This window comes from Lissotriton vulgaris, chromosome 3_1, assembly GCF_964263255.1.
Source record: "Lissotriton vulgaris chromosome 3_1, aLisVul1.2, whole genome shotgun sequence".
NCBI classification, from domain to species: Eukaryota; Metazoa; Chordata; class Amphibia; order Caudata; family Salamandridae; genus Lissotriton; species Lissotriton vulgaris.
The window spans coordinates 249,069,355-249,088,807 of NC_141689.1; the positions used below are offsets into that span (position 1 = coordinate 249,069,355).

At 45.1% G+C, this 19,453-nt stretch overlaps 1 protein-coding gene across 2 annotated transcripts in view; it reads right to left on the reverse strand.

Moving 5' to 3' along the window:
* Positions 1-19,453, reverse strand: part of DYM (dymeclin) — a 1,096,728-nt gene that overhangs the window by 179,482 nt on the left and 897,793 nt on the right. For both annotated transcript variants that reach the window (XM_086960369.1, XM_086960370.1), the window contains exon 15: positions 10,783-10,965. In XM_086960369.1, the coding sequence (XP_086816495.1) occupies positions 10,783-10,965 (183 nt within the window). The remainder of the gene's footprint in view (positions 1-10,782; positions 10,966-19,453) is intronic.

Below are 19,453 nucleotides of genomic sequence, written 5' to 3' on the forward strand. Positions count from 1 at the left end.
AGCGCTGCATCGGCGTTGTCTCCAAAAAGAGGAGAGCCATCAGTGGGCATGTCCATTAGGGAAGCCTGGTCATCCCCTGAAAAGCTAGATGTTCTTAGGCAGGTGCGATGCTGCAAGGCCTTCGACGATGAAGTCACTCTACCTAGCAAAACAGTCATGTCAAATCGACATATGATGGTGAACTTTGCCGCATCTCTCCCATAGGCAACAGCAGAGAGAGTGTGGCCCAGGACTCCTTCATAACCATAGGCAACACTTGTGCAAACAAATCCCATAGTGTATGGAAATAATGGCCCAATAGGCACGCTGTGTTCACTGACCACAGTGCCAGACTAGTGGAAGATACATTTTCTTACTGAAGGTATGCAGCCTCTCAGATTACCTATCCAGTGGAGTGGTAGGGAAAGAACTAAGGTGTATGAGGAGGCTAAGACCTCAAGCTAACGGGGGTGGGCTACTGGGTAAGGAAACCGGTATCCCCCGGAGTGGGTAGATGGTGGACCAGACCCCAACACGGATGTCTAAGATTTCATTGAATGGGGTAAGGGGTTCTGAGGGGGGGGGGAGGGGACTCCCAGCTTAAGCCCCTCTATCAATACATTAGTCTTGACTGCCACTGAGAGTAGGTTAGGGTCCAGAACCTCAGCCGCCCTGCGTACCACCATTGCAAAAGAGACTGCCTCCTCTGTAGCCACAGTAGGAGGGGAACCAGGCCAGTGTCAGGTAATTTGTCCAACCCACTGACCTCACCCAGTTTCTCAGACTAGTTGTCCTCCTCAAGTGGGTCATCTCCATAGGGTTCCCTAGACCCCTCCCAAATGTCTCTCTCAGCAGGCTAGCACATCAGATAAGGCACTTGCTCCACTCCGAGAAGAATGGCATTGGTCGGCACTGGACGCTGTGAAGGGAACGCCCATACAGCTTTGTGTCAGAGTTGGGAATAAAGATTGGGATGGTGCTGCCTTGGGGAGTCTGCAGCATCAGCACTGGAGCGGGTGCAGAGGAAGGTCTCGCCACCAACTCCGCTCCAAATCCAGCGAGGAATCCTTAGGCCTGGCTAGCGCAGAGGGCGAAGAAAGGGCCTATCCCATTGGTACCAAATATGCTTCAGAAGGGCAGAGCCGCCCAAATATGATGTACATCGCCTCATAAAACTCCTTCATCTGGGCGAGGGTCGCTCCAGTTCCAGGAAATTGGGAAAGCGCAGACCAAGTATCAGGCTCCACTGACTCGCGGGGCCTGGAGCGCCCATGCTCCCTTGTCTCGTCACATGACTTTGATGGAGGTGGGGAAATTGAAGAATGTTTAGATTTCTTCGACTTCCTAAGCTGGCGGGAGTTCCCCGATAACTCTGAGTTTCCTTACCCAGTACCCCACGCCTGAGAGCTTGGGGCCCATATTTTTTCAAGTGTTGTGGAATCGACTGACTGACGCTGGGCAGCGAGGAACTTAAGGGATTGCTCCTTCAGCACCTTCAGGTGCAAGGCGGGGCAGTCCTTACATTCCTTAGAGTCGTCTGCCCTGGCTCCAGGCACCATAAACACACCAACTGGAGGTCTCACTCCTACATTCATCTATCACAGGCTTCACATGATTTAAAGCCGGTACATCCTCATACCAGGAGGACAATCTCAAAGAATCAACAAAAAGTCAAAAAAGACAAGTCAAAACGCTACTGAGGGGCAGTTCAATTCGGATCAGCGCTATCGGCCACGGAAAGGAAAGAACTAACGTCAGCGCACTAAGGTGGTGCCTATATAGGTACCATGAACATCCCTTCCAGTGCAGACACCGACACTGATTCGGTGTTGAACGGCAACACCCACCAGTGTGCATGGGGTACTGTTTGAAAATCTTCTGGATTCAGTATGACATCTGGGGGTATTCAAAGGTAAGAAATATGCGGCTAGTATTTTCTACCAGATTTACAGATACAGCAGATATTGATAATTTTGAAAAGTGGGAATATCATGGTATTACAAGTTCCCCTTCCCCTTGGTGTTGTCTGAGAAATGGGGAGTTACAGCAGCGCAGGAATCATAGCACAATTGATTTGCTTGGCCAGTCTCCGTTCCGGCTGAGTACTTTCATTTCTTTTAGCATGAGAATGTCTGGAGGAGAAGTGGTAATTGTCAACAGGGATGCAGAATTTCTGAATTTGATTCCACTGGAAGTGTATCAGAATTTTGCAAACTGTGGAAAGGGGATCTAATGTAATTCTGCTCTAAAGTAATTAATTAAAACGTGCTTAAAGGAACTGTGGAAATGAGTAGGCCTGGGCGGTGAACTCTGCTCCCTTCGTGGAGTTTTCTGCACACATCATTCCACGGAGCTTGTGGAGTGAAGAAAACTCCACTTTGCGTAGCGCAGCACAGTTTTTTCCCAGCTCGTACTCGCCAGCGGTAAGTTGGCGAGCGCGAGCTGCTGTTCAGTTAGAATTTCTACCGTAGCGGCAGGAAGATCAGCCTGAACAGCAATTTGCGCCGCACTCTGCAGAGTTTTTATGTCACTTTGCAGAATTCCGCAAAGCAGAACTCCACCCAGGCCTAGAAATGAGAAAGGAGTCTGTGAAATGTATAAATGTATGAAAGAGGCTATGGCGAGCGTAACGTAAGTTACGTAACTTACTCCCAGCATCCGAGACGTATCGGATTTGTGTGGAGTGCTAAGTGGTTACTGGCTGTGAAGGGGGGCCCTGGAGTGTGCGGCCCCCCCTCACCGCACCGCGGGGGCCTGTGTTACGCCCCTGATGTACACCTTGTAGGTTGATACCTTAAGGACAGGTGGTGGGAGTGGTTTTGGCACGATCACAACTTTGTCATTGTTGAAGAATGTCCTACGTTAGATCATTGACTGCCACATGATTGTGACAGTGGTAGTGGGACTATCATGTGGTATTGGGGTTGACACAGATAGAAATGGATTATGGTTGCCTATGTCCAGGCGCACCAGATTCTTGACAGATTTCCAGGATGACCGCTTAAAACTATACAATTTATCATTTAAACTGGAACAATTTCCATTGGCAATGACTAACTTGATATCATGACACAGGTACAGCTTTCTATGTTGGGAAATTTCAGGTAGACTCCTAAGCAAACTATGTCTGAGCTCCAAGGTTAGTGCAACTAAAAGGTTTCGTTTGATAGGCACAGGGAGACCACACATGCTGGATCGGCCGGGGCAGTCCGAACCGTTTGTGCTCTCTCCTTGTGTCCCAAGCCACCTTTGTCCATGTTAAAAAGACATTCTGATTTTTGGAGGGGCTCGAGTGGGCTTGCATTCCGCCACTAAAATGTCGCATGTGCTCCCTTTCACCAGTGCTCCTATGGAGTGAAATCACAAAACTGATTAGTGAAAAACACAGATGCTTCATATGACTAGGGAACAACTTGTCTAGTGCAGGCTTTTCCTTTTACAATTTATTATTACTTAAATACCAAGCAGGAGTAGCTCATTAAGTCTAGTTTTTAAAAACCATGAGCCAATGCGCTACATGCGCGTGGACCTAGGAAACTTAGTAGCTCTGTTATTAGGCATTCTTGCAGTTATCAAATGCGGGTTATCAAGACTACGGCTCCCAGAATGCATAGTTATGTAAAAACCGACGACGGACTAGATTCCTAATGCCTCAGTGACATAAAGGCAACTGTGAATCCTAACATTTACCACACCTCAACGCCGGCTCCCATGGTCTACAGATGGAAGTCAAGACTGGAATGGAAATGATTAAGTCTGGCTCACTGTGTGTGCACGGTTCACAGAAATGCTTACGATCTACACTGCACAGTCCGTACAACTGCTTGTCCTGGTAGTTTCAAATATATACGTAGACTTTATCACCGTGTAAAATATTAGGATGGCCCAAGATCAACTACAGCGTTTTCTCTTCTTCCAGGGGAGAACAAACTACAGCTAATAAATTAGGCGAGGACTCGAGGTGTATTTATTGAGGAAAAACAACGTGAATTTCCGCACAGGTTCTGCAGAGCCCGTCTTGGAAAAAATGCAAGCAAAGCAAATTCGCATGAGACTTTGAAAGTGTTTTCTATTGGTAATCTCATTTCCTACGCCCTGTGAATGCTCCTTTAAAGCTCACTGCTGGCAGTTCTTTTGTTACTCTGAATGCCGCAGGAATGCCCGGAAAAAGAAGCAGAGACTGCAGTCCGGTTTTAATAAACCAATAAAACTGAGTGCTACAAGTGCGATTCAATAACTATAAAAACGCAAGTGCCGAACTTGGGTAAATAACCTTCCTCCGGCTGATAAGGGTTTCCGTACTGCAATGTTTGCTTCTGTAAAAACTAACATTCTGTCCACAGCTTCAGCTACCTGGCCCGCGACGAACCTCAAAGCAGCACAAAAAACGTGTTTCTTTTTGTTGAAAACCTTGTTAGATACAACAAACCAGCGCGGTTCCGAAAGAGAAAGAGGACCACGCTGCCGCCGCAGCATGGGGATCTCTTGTATTTATGCAGCCATGTGTTTCTAATTCGAAACACACGGCCCCATAAAGATAAGAAAGTGCTTTGCGACAGCAACAAAGCAGGACACAGAGTCCGGATCGGAGGCCAAAGGGCATCCACGAAAAAAACCTTCATTTCCAAAGGCAGGCCACCGTTCAGCATAAACGGTGACGCCAGCCAATGGCAATGAGGGGCGAGGTTTAAAGCCACCTTCTGAAATCTCCATCATCACAAGAGTTCTCCCAGAGCAAGCAGCGCGTTGCGCTGCAACGCTACACGCGAGACCTAACAAGATAATGCATGATAACAAAAGTGACCAAATATACATTCTGGGTGCAGACCAAGCACAGGCCTCCAGGGCCTGAAGGAGCGTCCAGCCAGCCCGCTCCATCCAATCCAGATTCTTCTCTCATGCTGGTTACCAGCATGAGAGAAATGCCTGGATTGGTTAGGGGATCATCGTTCCTGCATCAGACTGGAGAGGAACACCATGGAGGATATTAGCCCGTGGGTAAGTACTATTTATTTTATTTATTTAAAATGTTATTCTAGTTGTTTTTTTCGACTTTAGGAAAGAGGGGTTGGTTTATTTTGGGCTTTTGGAGAGAGGGGGTGTCTCTTATTTTAGGGCTTTTGCACGGAGGGGTGTTTTCATTTGGGCTTTTAGAGGGAGTTTTTTGTTTTTGTTTTTTGGGTAGTGGTGGGGCCATTTACTCGCCCCACCACTTTCAAAAGGGTACCAGCTTCCCCTGGACTCTAGTTATCCTAAGTTGCTCCTTTGGGGATCCTAATGAAACCTGCAGTTTTTTACAGTAAGTCAACACATCTGAGGGATCAACAAGTCTCACTGTACATGGGTGAGCTTCAGTCATGCATACAATGAAGTAATTATAATTTGTCCAAAATCCACACATCAAAAGTCGCAGTAAGAATTTGAAAGAATTGAAAGCATCCACTGGTAACACTGATGTTAGCCAACAGAAACAGTATGAAACTGAAATAAGGTAAATAAAATAAAACAACAGCATGATCTCCAAGTCATGAAGCTAGATTGGGAGTATCGATCTCTGTGCGTTACAACAGCTTATATAGCTACTCCATCAATAAAATGCGCAGGGCAAATTGCCCCCTATTAGCCGAGGGTTCCCACATTATAAAAGTCTGAGAAGTAGGTTCTTTTGGGACAGCTTTCGCCTTGTCCCCTATCTTTTGTGAGAATACGACTGTTCAGATCTGGCGTCGCCGTTCTCAGCTAAGTTCTCCATAGAACTAGGGTTACAAATACCCGATGCCTGTATGAGTTTCGGGAGGCGGCCAGAACCCTAGCCAATCCTCCCCTGGATGTTCATCAATGTACGAAATGGGGCCCATATTTTTTTAACTTACAAACCCTGCCTCTTACGACTGCAGTCAGTTTTTCTCTCTCTGTTGGATTTTAAAGAAACTGATGCCACAGTTCAAGACCTTGTATACAGGACAGCAGGCACTCTGATACAGTGACTTTGATCCACAGACATTAACCTTTTCTCTGGCTGTCTAAAGAGATACTGAAGGTTTTTTCATTTTTTTAAATAAATCTTTTTATTATTATAAAGCAAAAATAAAAATAAACAGACCTATCCGGTGCCATAAAGACATCAGATGTTAACAGGGTGAATTAGTACAGAAGACAGGATAGACTTGAAACAGCAAAATTCTTCAAGAGGTCCGCAATATTAAGCACAGAAATAGAATTGACAATAGTATAGTCGCTAAACAATTTAGAAGCAGATCCTCAAAACCCACTCACCAACAAATCAAACAGCAGGAGAATCATTGCAATCTGACACTAGAGGTCAAGGATCAGAATCCGGATATTACGACAATAGTACATGTATAGGAAAGACTAGGAAAAAAAGGAAAAATAATATGGACGATAACAAAAAGAAAACAATAAACCCATCCCCCCACCCTGCACCCCTGCAAACGGTTACCGCCTAACCCCCAGTAGCAGCGTGCTTGTCGCCCCAACTAACTAGGTTCTAAAAGAAGAAATCTACCAGAGTAGAGAAGAGAAGTGGAGGAGGGCATATTTGTACGGGCCCCTGGTCGCCCCTACCCCCGCCAGAATCATGAATCCCCAAATTGAGCCAAGAAATCTACCGGATAACAAACATGTGTCTCTACAAGGGGAACATCAATCACCGCCCAGCCATTCCAAGTCATAAGTTTAACAGATCTCGTGTCCATCGTTCTTAAATAAACCCCAGTCTTTCAAACTCAACCTTGCCCCTTACGATCAGACGCAGGAGTCCCCTCTGGACAAACCACCTCTGCCACCGGATAGTTCGAGAACAAACAAAATGTAAGAGAGTTCAATGCAAGACTAAGTAGAAGAACGAGAGTGCTATGAGCACCGACAAGTCCAGAGACTCCCCTCCCCGTTATGAAGTCCCAACGTTGTTCCTTCCGCCATCTTACCGGCTCCGATGTATAGGGGGGGTGATTCAGTTCCATTCTGATAACAGTTCTCATCAAAAGTCTCTAAAATGGGAACAACAATTAGTTCTTCCATAGGCGGCAGCGATCGTAAACTTAGTGGTCCATTGGTGGCATCGAGTTTGTTCACATCTTCCATGACACTGGGCAAGGGCACCAACACATCCCACAGTACGGGGTTTACTTTCTCCAACAGAGTGGCAATTGTGGGTGACTTGGTCGTAACCGTTTCTTGTTGTAGAGCAGGGTCCGGTCCGATGTGTGCAAACTCAGACAAGCGCATTGTCATCTTCTGAATACGCTCTTCAACGTATACGTGAATAGACTCAATGGCTGCCAACACAGTTTGTAGCGATGGGTCACTCTCGGTCCGCTCCTCTGCTCTGCGATCAGTCATGATCGCTTCCCCTTTCGAACTCGATTTCTCAGAGAAGGAACGGGCGAGTCAGGAATAGTCGACTACGGAGGGAGAACTTCCAATGTTACCGATGAAATCCCAGGTCCACAACCGCAGGCGGAGACTCCGACCCAGCGAACACCAGCGGGCCCTTTACCGGGTCACCGGGCAGGACCCCCGTCCACAGCCGCGACCGTTGAGCTGTCTCCCCACCTCCGACTTTCACCAAGGCAGCCAAACGTCATCCATGGCAATCCGAGAAAGCGAAAGAAATTTTTCCACTCCGGTGGACCGGACCCAAGCACACCACCGCAGCCGATGTTGTTTTACTGAAACCCGGATGGGTCAGTACTCGAGACCCCGGCTTCCGGACAGATCTAGGCCGCAAACTTCCACTCGACATAACTTCGTCAGCTGAACAGATAAAAAGTTAGGAATAGCTTCATTAAGCTCACGGCAGGTTCATAAACACGGTGGCTGGGCGCAAGAACAGGATAAATGACAGGATATTCCGGTGGGAGTCAGAGGTCGGCGAAGCCGGGAGCCTACGCGGCCATCTTGGTTGCTAGCGTGGCTCCTCCTCTCGGTTTTTTCATTTTTGGTGAGTCCTATTAGGTACAAGTCACCGCTCTGAACTCCCTTTCTCCAGTCCTGGAGACTCAATGAAATCTTTGCATATCTGAAAAGGCGACACAAAACAACTCCAGACCGTCATGTTTCACAGTACCTTCATGACTGCCATAGAACAAACATCTAACTCAACATCTCAAAAATATGCCACAGTACATCCAGCCAGTCAAAGGCATACAACCAGCCCAATATACTTGATACAGAGCATACTTCTCAAATGAGGGTGTCTTCCTTTTTCGACCTAACTCAAGCTTTCCCATCATGTAACTCATGACACAGCTCCCCCAGGGTTTGAACAAATACACTCACTTGCCTTCAGGACAGTGGCATAATATAAAATTATGAGGCCCCGTTCATGAAGTGGTGACGGGCCCCAACGACTCCAGTTTTTCATAGATATTTACCGGCCTTGAGCTAAATGAAAATCCCTTGAAAGGCTAGGCCCCTATGTGCTGCAGAGAACTGGGCTATGCCCCTACATCAGAAGAAACCAGACTAGACCACATTGCACATCAGATCCAGCAGACTTAAGTGCGATTTCCATTGTCCAACCAAAGCAGCTGGTTAGGACTAGAGAGTTTTAAAAAAAATAATACAAGAAATACAGTAAAATAAGTACAAGTCTGAACCCTCCATGACAAAGAGATTAGCACCACTGTTAACTTCCAATTACAAAAGAAAGCCACTCAAGTGCAAGAGGGATCAAGAGAAGAGACCATATCCCTAACTTTAACCAAGTCAACTGGTGGCCAATCAGAAATGAGAAAGCAAGGTTTAGCACCAAAACTTCTAAAGCCTCAATACCAAATATCTGAATATAGCAATTCAGTCCGACTCCCCCAGCACACAATTCCAGTGGAGAAGTGTGGCTCAATGATTAGAGAGGCAGACACTGATGCAGAGGTCTAGCCCGAGACCAGGGTTCAATTCCCCACTTCGGCGGGTCTTGGACTCAAAAATTCCATGGACCTGATAATTCTCGCTTCGGTGCCTATTCCAATCATGGAGTCCTACTCTGCAACTCTGGGCAATAGCTTGCTTAATCTCCACAACGGCCCCCACAACGCTAAGGATGCCTGGCCTCCACCTTGGGGGTGCCCAGGAGTGGACGCCTCACAGGGAAAGCCAGGATGGGTTCCACAGCGGTATTCGTACAAGCGCCTTGAGACCCTTGCGGGTGAGTAGTGCGCTATACAAGTATCAATTTACATTTACATTTACAGTCCACTATAACTAAACTTGCTAAATGAACATACCCAAATCTAGGCCCTTTCGAAAAGGTATTAGAAGCTTCTAATATGGCCCATGTTAAAAGTTTTTTCTATTAAGCTCTTTGTTTTCTACAGATTTTTAGGTCGAGCCTGGTCAGCGCATGCGCTGCTCAGCGAGCCATGCTGTGTTGAGTTAGGGATGTGAATCTCAGCCCATATTTTTCATTGGCTTGTATAGTTGTACTGGCTTCTGATTCCTTAATCGCCTTATTAGTCCCTCCTTAGTATCGCCTTGACTTCATTTGAAACCTCCCATGGCGAGAGGCCCTTTTTACTTCTGTTGCGACACGGTATGTTTGAATTCATCCAAAAGCACTATTTTCTTCAATAGGTTTTGCCCTACTCCAGATAGAGAAAGACGACATTTTAACAGATGTGTTTCTTTTTTTAATCCATTTCACAGCGAAACAAATGAAGGGGAGGAAAGAGAAGGTAAGAACCACTTGCTAAAGTCACGCTTTTCCTTCAGCAAGCTTGAAAGAGAGAGAGGACATGGGGCTCCATAGACCCCCTCGACTCCCCTTCCACCCTTTGCCCCCCGCCCTCTTCCGTACCAAGGCTGCAGTTTGGAAAGAATATGCTAACAAAATGTTTCTTTCTTCTTTGAATCCATTTCACAGGGTAACGAATGAAGGGGAGGGATGAGAAGGTAAGAACCGCTTGTTGAAGTCACGGTTTTCCTCCAATCAAGCTTGAATGAGGGAGGACATGGGGCTCCAAGGAACACCTCACCTCCCCCGCCCCCTTTCACCCGAGCTGGCAGGACAGGCCGCGTGACAAGCGCCGCGCGGACACAACTCCCCTCACCCCCACCCCTCCGCCCACCTGCCAACAAGAATTTGCAATGCAACAGGTCTTGCTTTTGCGAGAGTTTAACCTATTGGCATTGTAAATGACAATGCCTTTTATTCATGTTTTAAAAACCAACACGTAAATAAAAGGCATTGTCATTTCCAATGCCAATAGCTCAACTTTCGCAAATGCGAGACCTAATGCATTGCAAATGCTTGTTAATGTTAGCCCTCCTAGCAAACAATGAGGTTGAAGCAAACGGAAAAATGTCACTGCATCAAAAGCAGCTGTCTGAATAGGGCCAGACTCTCAACAATGTACTCTGTATTAAATAAAACATACTTCATCAATTAAAGGAATACAGTTTTCACAAATAATAACAGATTGTTTATAGAAACAAAAAAGGACCTCCACTTCTCAACATACATCATATCTTGCACAAATACACGTTTATTAAGCCTGATTATATAAATGCAATTATGATACAATAAAATAAAAAACACAATAATGTTAACTAGATTAGTGACTTTTGACAGGAAATAATTAACTTCAATAGGATGAGAAACTAGATTATTGTAAAGAGATAGGACAAATATTTAAACTAGTGTGCAAAAGGGGTTTAGTCAATAATAACATATAACATTCGTTGAATTTAGCCAATTCGTAAATCTTTTTCCAAACTTCTGAGATGAAGGTAAAATATAATACAAAGAATACAATACCCGCGAGTGCTTCTACTGTTACATACCAGATCTATATTCTGCATGATGTCCTGAAAGGAAGGGTGAGATCGAAATTGCTCGAAGAGCTCCCGCTTGTAAAGCAGTGCGTACACCAAGTTTGGATTATGATGGAGCGAATTTGTCAGGCAGGAGTTGATGATCTCCAACATCATCCTTATTACTTCTTCTATAACATTTAGATCTTGTGCCTTTTGGAATAAAAAAAATAGAAGCTCAGGTTAATGCTTTCATACAACAAAACTAACAAAAGGCGATTTCCAATATCATCAATATCTATTTACAAAAACAGCTGATATGAATGAATCAAAATGTTCCTAATGTGCAGTCAAGTGTCACAGGATTAGAGGTTAGGGTGCTTCTACATGATTTCTTAAACTGCTAGGTAATGAAAGCGTATTAGTGGTCCGAGACCGTGCAAGCTCGACATAAAATATGATTGCCGTTGAAATATTTAAGTTATAGAGGTTTCTTTCAGCATTTTGAGAACGAATCAAAAAAACATAGAAGAAAAACAAATCTCCACGATATGAAAGTCTGATCGACATTCCACACAAATAAAGAGGAGGTTCTATAAAAACAACCTTATAACTAAGGAACATCACATAAATGGTCTTCTGAATAATGGGTTAGTTGCCTGCTCCCTTGTCAAGCAAATGTACGGGCAGCTATAAAGTCACCAGTGTAATGTCACAGGAAGCTAGGGATTTGAAGGAGTTTCGAGCCAAAATAGCAAAAACAAACCTTGATCCCAAACAAGAGAAGCCTATTTTAATATTTTTGGCAACTTCATTTTGTAACAATAAATATAGTTTAACAGACTGTCATATGGGGCAATCACTGCTGGACAGGACGAAAAACAAGCTCCAAAGCACAAAAAAGGCTAATCTATTTTCTAAAGCATAGTAACCATATTTCAACCACTTGATTGTATACTAAATCCTCCCACCCACCAAAGTACCTTAGATGACTATCGTTACACTGAGACAGACCCAGATAGGGTGGAGGAGATAAGCTCAGTTGACATGCAGTGAAGTGCACGGAATAAGGCAGGGTGCAGAACTAGCCTCCACTCTGACAGAATAAAGTAGGTTCTAGGTGATAGGTTCAGAAGGCCCAAAAACAAATCATATTGGCATTGAGAGCCACCAGAACCACCCTACACCCTAACGGTCATGAAACCTGTAGCGCAATTTAAGTTTGTAGCTTCTCAGTGAAATACTGACAACATGCTCTTCACCGACATGAAAAAATTACCACATCTTCGATAGAAGGGGGAATACTTTCTGATTCAAAAGGCGAAGGACAGTCACTTTGCTTTGCTCTTCTACGTGAACAGAACTAGTATCCAATGCCAGTGATGTGTGTGTGTGTGGTGTATGACACCCTGCTGGGTTTTCTAGACTACCATTACAAGGGCAGTGCGACTAGATTCATTCAGTGAGGTGGAGCACTGCAGGTCAAGAACGTGGGTCCTGGCATCACGACTCGGTTCTATTTACACTCTGGGCTAGAAGCTCAGAAATAGTTTCCCTCGAGGGTTATGCCGCAGAGTTCACACCCGCTGTGCCTTGAGCAAATAATCAACTCCAGCTTTCGGGGAATCTTCTGGGTTTTCACATGGACCACCTACACCTAGACCAAACACAGCTCCTGCCAGACGGGCTCACAGTGATAAGAGGCCTGGCCTCTGATAAGCAAGGCCAGGAGTACCGCCGTACGGACTCTGCTTTCAGGTTTCTCGATGTGCCCTGGCTTTAAGCTATGAACTCACCGTGGAGCAAGACAAGTCTTTCTACGCAAGAAGCAGCATTTTGGATGCTTTGGAAATACTGAATTCTAAAATAGGCTGCTCTGCCATTTACAATGGTTAAGCACAACTGTTGTTCAAACACCCTTCAATATATGGAAATAAAAAAGCTGCTTGCATCTTTCACTGGATTCATGTTTGTGTGTGAAGGGACAGGGGGTGAACGCACGTTTTTAGATCTCGCCTAGACAGCTGACAAATGTATTGGCACTTGTAAAACATTCATCTACGTGGAACAAGACACGCCTCTTACCGTTGTCCTAAGATACCTTGCAAACGTATCAACAATCAGGAAAAAACAAGCAAATGCAAAGTGCTCTGACTCATGTAAAAACACTGTTCCCACGCCACAATCCGACCAAAGACCCGAAATAGGCCAGTCTCGCACAATCATCTTCCACAAAGTAAACTGCAGTGGGCAAAGGGATAGCTCTGGAAAGCCCTATAGGTAAGCCTTCGTTACAAGTCAATACCAATAGGAAACTCAATAGGAAACTCTCGCAGTTTCTAGAGGCCAATGACAAACTAAAAAGTTCCCAGACGGGCTTCCGACCAGGACAGGGCACGGACATCGCCCTCCTGGCTGCGGTCGAGGATGCCAGAGCACTATTGGATGGGGGAGGATCAGTGGCAGTGATCCTCCTCGACCTTAGTGCGGCGTTCGATACCGTAGACCACCAACTCCTTATTGAAAGACTGGCTAGAGTTGGAGTGGAAGGTACAGCCTTATCATGGCTTTCATCCTTCTTGGCCCAACGGTCTTACCAGATCTGGGAGAAGAACGCTCGCTCCTCCGAAATACCCCTCCAATGTGGCGTGCCTCAGGGCTCCTCCTTGAGCCCTACATTATTTAATATCTACATGTCCACATTGGAGGAGGTCATCACCCCATTCGGAGTGAGCGTCGTCAGCTATGCTGACGACACTCAATTAGTGGTATCCCTGTCCCATCCTAAACAACAGAAAGCCGATCTCTTCAACTGCCTTACGCAGGTCCATTGTTGGATGAACAGATCGGCCCTAAAACTGAATGGGACAAAAACCGAGGTCCTTATACTTGGTCCGAAAGGAACCTCACTCCCCACGGACAGTTGGCCAATTTGTCTGGGCCCTCCCCCTGACCCTAAGCCAGAAGTGAAAAGCCTGGGTGTGTGGATCGATTCTGATCTCACTTTCGCTTCGCAGGCAAAGAAGGTGGCAGGGACTTGCTTTGGTCTCTTAAAATCTCTGAGGAAAGTCCTGCCCCTTCTCCCCCCCAAATCCCAAAAACTATTAATCCAAGGTCTCATAATATCGAGACTGGATTATAGTAATGTGATTTATCTGGGTGCTCCCGAAGCGACCCTTACTAAACTGCAGAGAATCCAGAACACCGCCGCCCGGATCATCACAAACACCCCGGCCAGATCATCCGCAAAACCAGCCCTCAAACTCCTTCATTGGCTCCCCATCAGAGAGAGAGTCAAATTTAAGGCCCTGTGTCTTGTTCACAAAACACTGCATAACCAAGGCCCCCCAGTCCTCAGCAAACTCATTACCCCCTACATATCCTCTAGATCCCTTCGGTCCAATGCAGAAAACCTTGTCAATACCCCCAGATTCAGGAAAACCCGATCAGGAGGAAGACGCTTCTCGGTACAAGCTGCTCGCCTTTGGAATTCACTCCCTCATGACCTGCGACTTGAGCCACAATACCTGCGCTTCAGGAAGCTGCTAAAAACACATCTCTTCCCATAACCTGTGTTATTTTTGATCTTTTATCGTTTCTTCCTTCCCCGCTCCTGCTTCTCCCGCTCCTCAGTTCTGGGTAATTAGGGTTCTCTAGCGCTGGGATACCTCCGGGTGACTATCGCGCTCTACAAAAATAAATAATAATAATAATAATAATAATACCACCGAGAACAATGAAAGCCATCTTATTCAAAGGCTGTGAATCATAACTGGACAGGACTGAAATGTACAACTAAGGCACAACGTTCCGTCCTACAACGCCCGAGGTGGGTTCCTACTCTGGATTACCACCTATCTGAGCTTATCTGTAGGTTTATGTTGTTTTGTTTTTAATGTCGAAAGGCGTTTCGAAGTTTATAGCAAGTTTTACAATCGTGTTATGAATATCACACTGCATGTGTGAATTAATAACCAAGACTGCATCAACATCAAATGCTTCTACAGGTCAACTCCAATGCCAGCCTGCATGAAACCTATAACTCTGCCTCCAACCTCCAGTGTTATGAACAACATTATGCCATGAAGGGGGTATGGAGAACAAAACAAAAACACCACTAGGCGAAGCACCAGCTTGTGCCCTCCAGTGCCAGTACATACTACTCCTGGGGAGTCGGAGTTAAAGGGTGAAGCTGAGCAGGGTGGAGCAGCCTGGTGTCAAAGCAGCAATGCTGGGGCAGAGGCGTGGAAGGGCGTCCAGATGCGAGATAGTCAACTTATAGAGAAACTCACTAGCAAAAGACGGTGGCAAAATAGACCTCTGAACTACTAATCTCATGGCCGCCTCCTTGTGTACAGAGGCAACACATCTCTGTGCACTGGCGTCACTTGGATCCAACGTGGTTTCTGGGGAAAGGTCGGAGGTCAGCCAGAGGCCATGCTGAGAGTGGACATCGAGTTTCACTTGCACCGTCTGGGGTGAAAAAAGAGATCATTGGAGAATAGCACCTTGTTGAAAAAGCCAACCAGTTCTCCTTTCACCGCGATCTCTATATTTCCTCTTGAACCAGAAAGATGCAAGAAAATGTTTGAATGGATGACGTCTATCTGTCCATCTGGTACCTCAGCCAGTCATGTTGACAATAGGCCTGCTTCTGTGGTAGTGACTGGGAGTCCTGTGAAGGAGATGGAAGGGAATGCCAACAAGTGAGCGGCCAGTATAATACATTAGCCTGCAAAAGAGCGGAAGAACGCATCTATCGATGTTAGAGACACAATGTCAGAAGGTTTGAGTGAGGAAGGATGGCGGTAGCTGAAACTGCAACTGGCATGTGAAAAACAGGGAGGTGGGATTGGCTGGAGAGTCACACTAGGGTGTTTCCAAGCCAACCTTATCTACCTTGACAGCAATCTATTTCCTGATTATTGACCAATGCCAAACCAAACCTGCAACTAAAGATGCATTTCATAGCTTTGCTCTGATGAAATGATGATCGCTGGAGGACATAACTACTTTCTGTGAACCAAATTAGGAAGACAGTAACCAGAGTGAGAGAACCGGCAACTGCCTGATTAACTACATCCCCACCACCAAAGGACTCACTAGAAACAGCAGAAGCAGCAGGAAAAGATTTTCAAATGGGACAGCATCAGTGGTTGGAAGGATGCATCAACATCCAGAGTAACCTCTGGACCTTTTCTTTGTGTCTTACTTTTTTCTTCTGACTATCTTTCCTTTGTGAGTAAACAAGAGTAACACACTGAGGCATTCTCAGCACGAATCATTCTAAGTAATGGCTGTGTTTATTCTTTGACCTAGACCTGAAACAATAATACTGAATAACATTTCACCCCCCCCAATCTGGAACTATGGATCCTTTCCCAACAATCTCATTTGAATATATGTTTGATTAATTTCTCGCTCACTTGATGGTCAACTATACAATGGCTGAGACAGGACCCGCTCCTCATCATATTTTAAACCCCTTTGAAAGTAAGACATCTGCTCTATAAAACAAGAAATACTGTGATTAACCACCAATGATATAATAACAATTTTTACATCCTAAGAAAAAGAAGCAACACAAGATCATAAATAATGTAATAGGCGCCAACCAGTGCTCTACTTATTGCAAATTATTTCTTCTGTGTAAGAGAGGTGAAGTGTTTCTACCTTTTATATATCCTGTCTGATTTTTTAAATGATGGTTCACCACTCCAAATTCTTAAATAAATGAGCACCCATAGAAACAGTCCACCGTATGTTCGCTCTTCCTGAACTACCCAGGGAATACTTAGAACCTCACAATATTTATAACAATAAATGTGAGTTCACGCCACATCTTTATATGTTAGCACATACACAGAGAGAGCATACTGCATTCAAAGTTGTACCACTTAAAATGAATGTTATACACACACACAGGATGCTGGGGTATTTGATACTTAAAGAGCTGGATTAATTCCCTAAATGCTAAAGTCCTCCTTACCAATAGGTTCCATAATAGATATTTAAGAGGTCGCCTCACCTACAGCTTTTCGTGGTATGCTTCATCATAGGCGGCCCCCCCATATTGGAGTAATATGGTACTACACTAGTAGGCTGAACCAGACCTAGGGGTTATTTGATATTAACATCCAGGACAACACAACAAGATTCAGATATTCAGCTAAAAATGCCAAGGGTATACCCTAGAAAAATTTCTTTATTACAGGGTACCCTTGATATGATATTACAGGGTACCCTTGATATGATATAACAACAGATAGAAGCATGATTTGAGAGTGAAATTAATGTTTCACTCAACCATAAATGGCGGCAGACACGTTTCGACCAATTTAATTGCCAACAAATGGTCACCAGTATTCTTCGTGGCTACAGAACACTGTGTGTGTGTGTAAAGCATGCAGAGAAGTGATGAGGCATAAGGCTCTCATAACCTGTGTGATATTTAACAGAAATAAGCCTATATTGATGGGTATATCTAAGCGGCATGTTTGAGAATGGGGAGTGTTTCCCCTGTAGTCACACATTCGTCAAGAGGTAGACGCAGTGGGTAATACCTGTCTCGCCCCAACTCTGCCATAATGTGAATGCCATCTATTAAAATGTTAACAGGACAATAATATCTTATTAGGAAGGTCATTTATACCATTTGTGAAATCAACTGTCACACCAAGGGTGAGGTAAGCGAGCATTGCATTTGGTTGGTGTAATTAGTTGTGGTTTACATGGACGGTGTGGGAGTGATTACTTGTGGTACTACATAAAACTGGTGAATTTCAAGGGGGGGGGGGTTAATTTAGAAGTATAACTGTATTTTAACATATTTAAATTAGCATTTTCTTCACTTTAACATTTTTTTCAGTGAAAATGTGTGTATATGTGTGAATATATGTATTTATGTAAATTTGTATGTGTGTGTATATAAATATATGTATATATATATATGTTTACACACAAACGTATATTACCTACTGGCTATCGCCAGTAGGTATATATAGTTAGGATTAATTCCCTATGGGATTTCTGAAAATTCTATGTCTAATAACTTTGGCGTTTGTGGACGGAATCGGCTGAAATTTTCAGGAAAATGGCACATTTTGTTTCTGAGCAGCCCCTGAAAATTTGGTGGGGTTTCGTCAAGGGGGGGCTGAGAAAAAAGGGGGGTCCCAAAACGCGTTTTTGCATTGAGTTTTCCATAGGGCGGTTGGACTCACTTTTAGCTCGAACGGCTGAATGGATTTGCACGAAACTTGGCAAAATTGTAGGGACTGTTAGCCCGATGTGCCTTTGCTAGGTCTCAATATATGTGCTTCAGTGGATTTTGAGAAATTAACGTTTAAATCAAGATATATATCTGTAACAGCGCTCCGGGCAGCGATCCGGTCCGCTTACTTTTCGCGTTTCGGAACTTTGCGCGCAGAAAGCTGATTGGCTCTCCGGTGTCTGTCAACATTCTAAACAGTCCGGAGCGGCCGCCATCTTGTCTCTCGGTAGGATCGAGAGAGAAGAAGAGGTGAAAAACGAAAGGGGAATTTAATGAAAGGGGGCAAGGTATCCCCCTCTTGACCCCCTAGGAATGTTGTTGGGGTTATTAAAGGGTCCCGTGGGGAAAAGAAAAAAAAAATGATTTTTCACGGTAGAAGCGCTTCACGGGCCGCGAACTGGGCCGCAAACTGGTAGCGAAACGGGAATTCGCCATTTTGTGCTTCGTTAATTAAATTACTAGGTATAAGGGGGTGCGGGAGACGTATCCTAATCCCCTATGTTTCCTGAGGGTGGCTGAGGAGGCTGATATATGTTGATACATCTCTTCCAGCGGCTGTGCGTGAGCTTTTTTTTTTTTTGCTGCGTGACAGTCCGGAGCGGCCGCCATCTTGTCTCTCGGTAGGATCGAGAGAGAAGAAGAGGTGAAAAACGAAAGGGGAATTTAATGAAAGGGGGCAAGGTATCCCCCTCTTGACCCCCTAGGAATGTTGTTGGGGTTATTAAAGGGTCCCGTGGGGAAAAGAAAAAAAAATGATTTTTCACGGTAGAAGCGCTTCACGGGCCGCGAACTGGGCCGCAAACTGGTAGCGAAACGGGAATTCGCCATTTTGTGCTTCGTTAATTAAATTACTAGGTATAAGGGGGTGCGGGAGACGTATCCTAATCCCCTATGTTTCCTGAGGGTGGCTGAGGAGGCTGATATATGTTGATACATCTCTTCCAGCGGCTGCGCCATCTTGCCTTTTTTCCAATGCCACAATTTTGTCGTGCACGGCAGCCATTTTAGATGCCAGGCTGGTCCCAGGCTATCACCTACCCCTGCGGATGTAGTTTATGGCCCCAGCTGTAGAGAATTCAGACATGCCAACCCTCCCGATTCAGGCGTGTGACTACTGATTTCAGTGCTAGTCTCCCGCCTCCCGATTTCTGCAAGCAAAAACCCGGGGGCATATTACGAACAACTAGCGATAATTTTTGTCTCTAACTTGTTTAGAGACAAAAATTATCGCCGCACATCGGCGATTTTTATCGCAGATAAACCTTGCTATTATCGCAGAAAAGTCAGCGATATTCATGTATTATCGAGCAAATGCTCTTAGCCATGTTATCCACCTCCAATTGGATAACATGGCTAAGAACTGCTCAGGGCAGGTGTTAGATTCAGGCGTGAGACTACTGATTTCAGTGCTAGTCTCCCGCCTCCCGATTT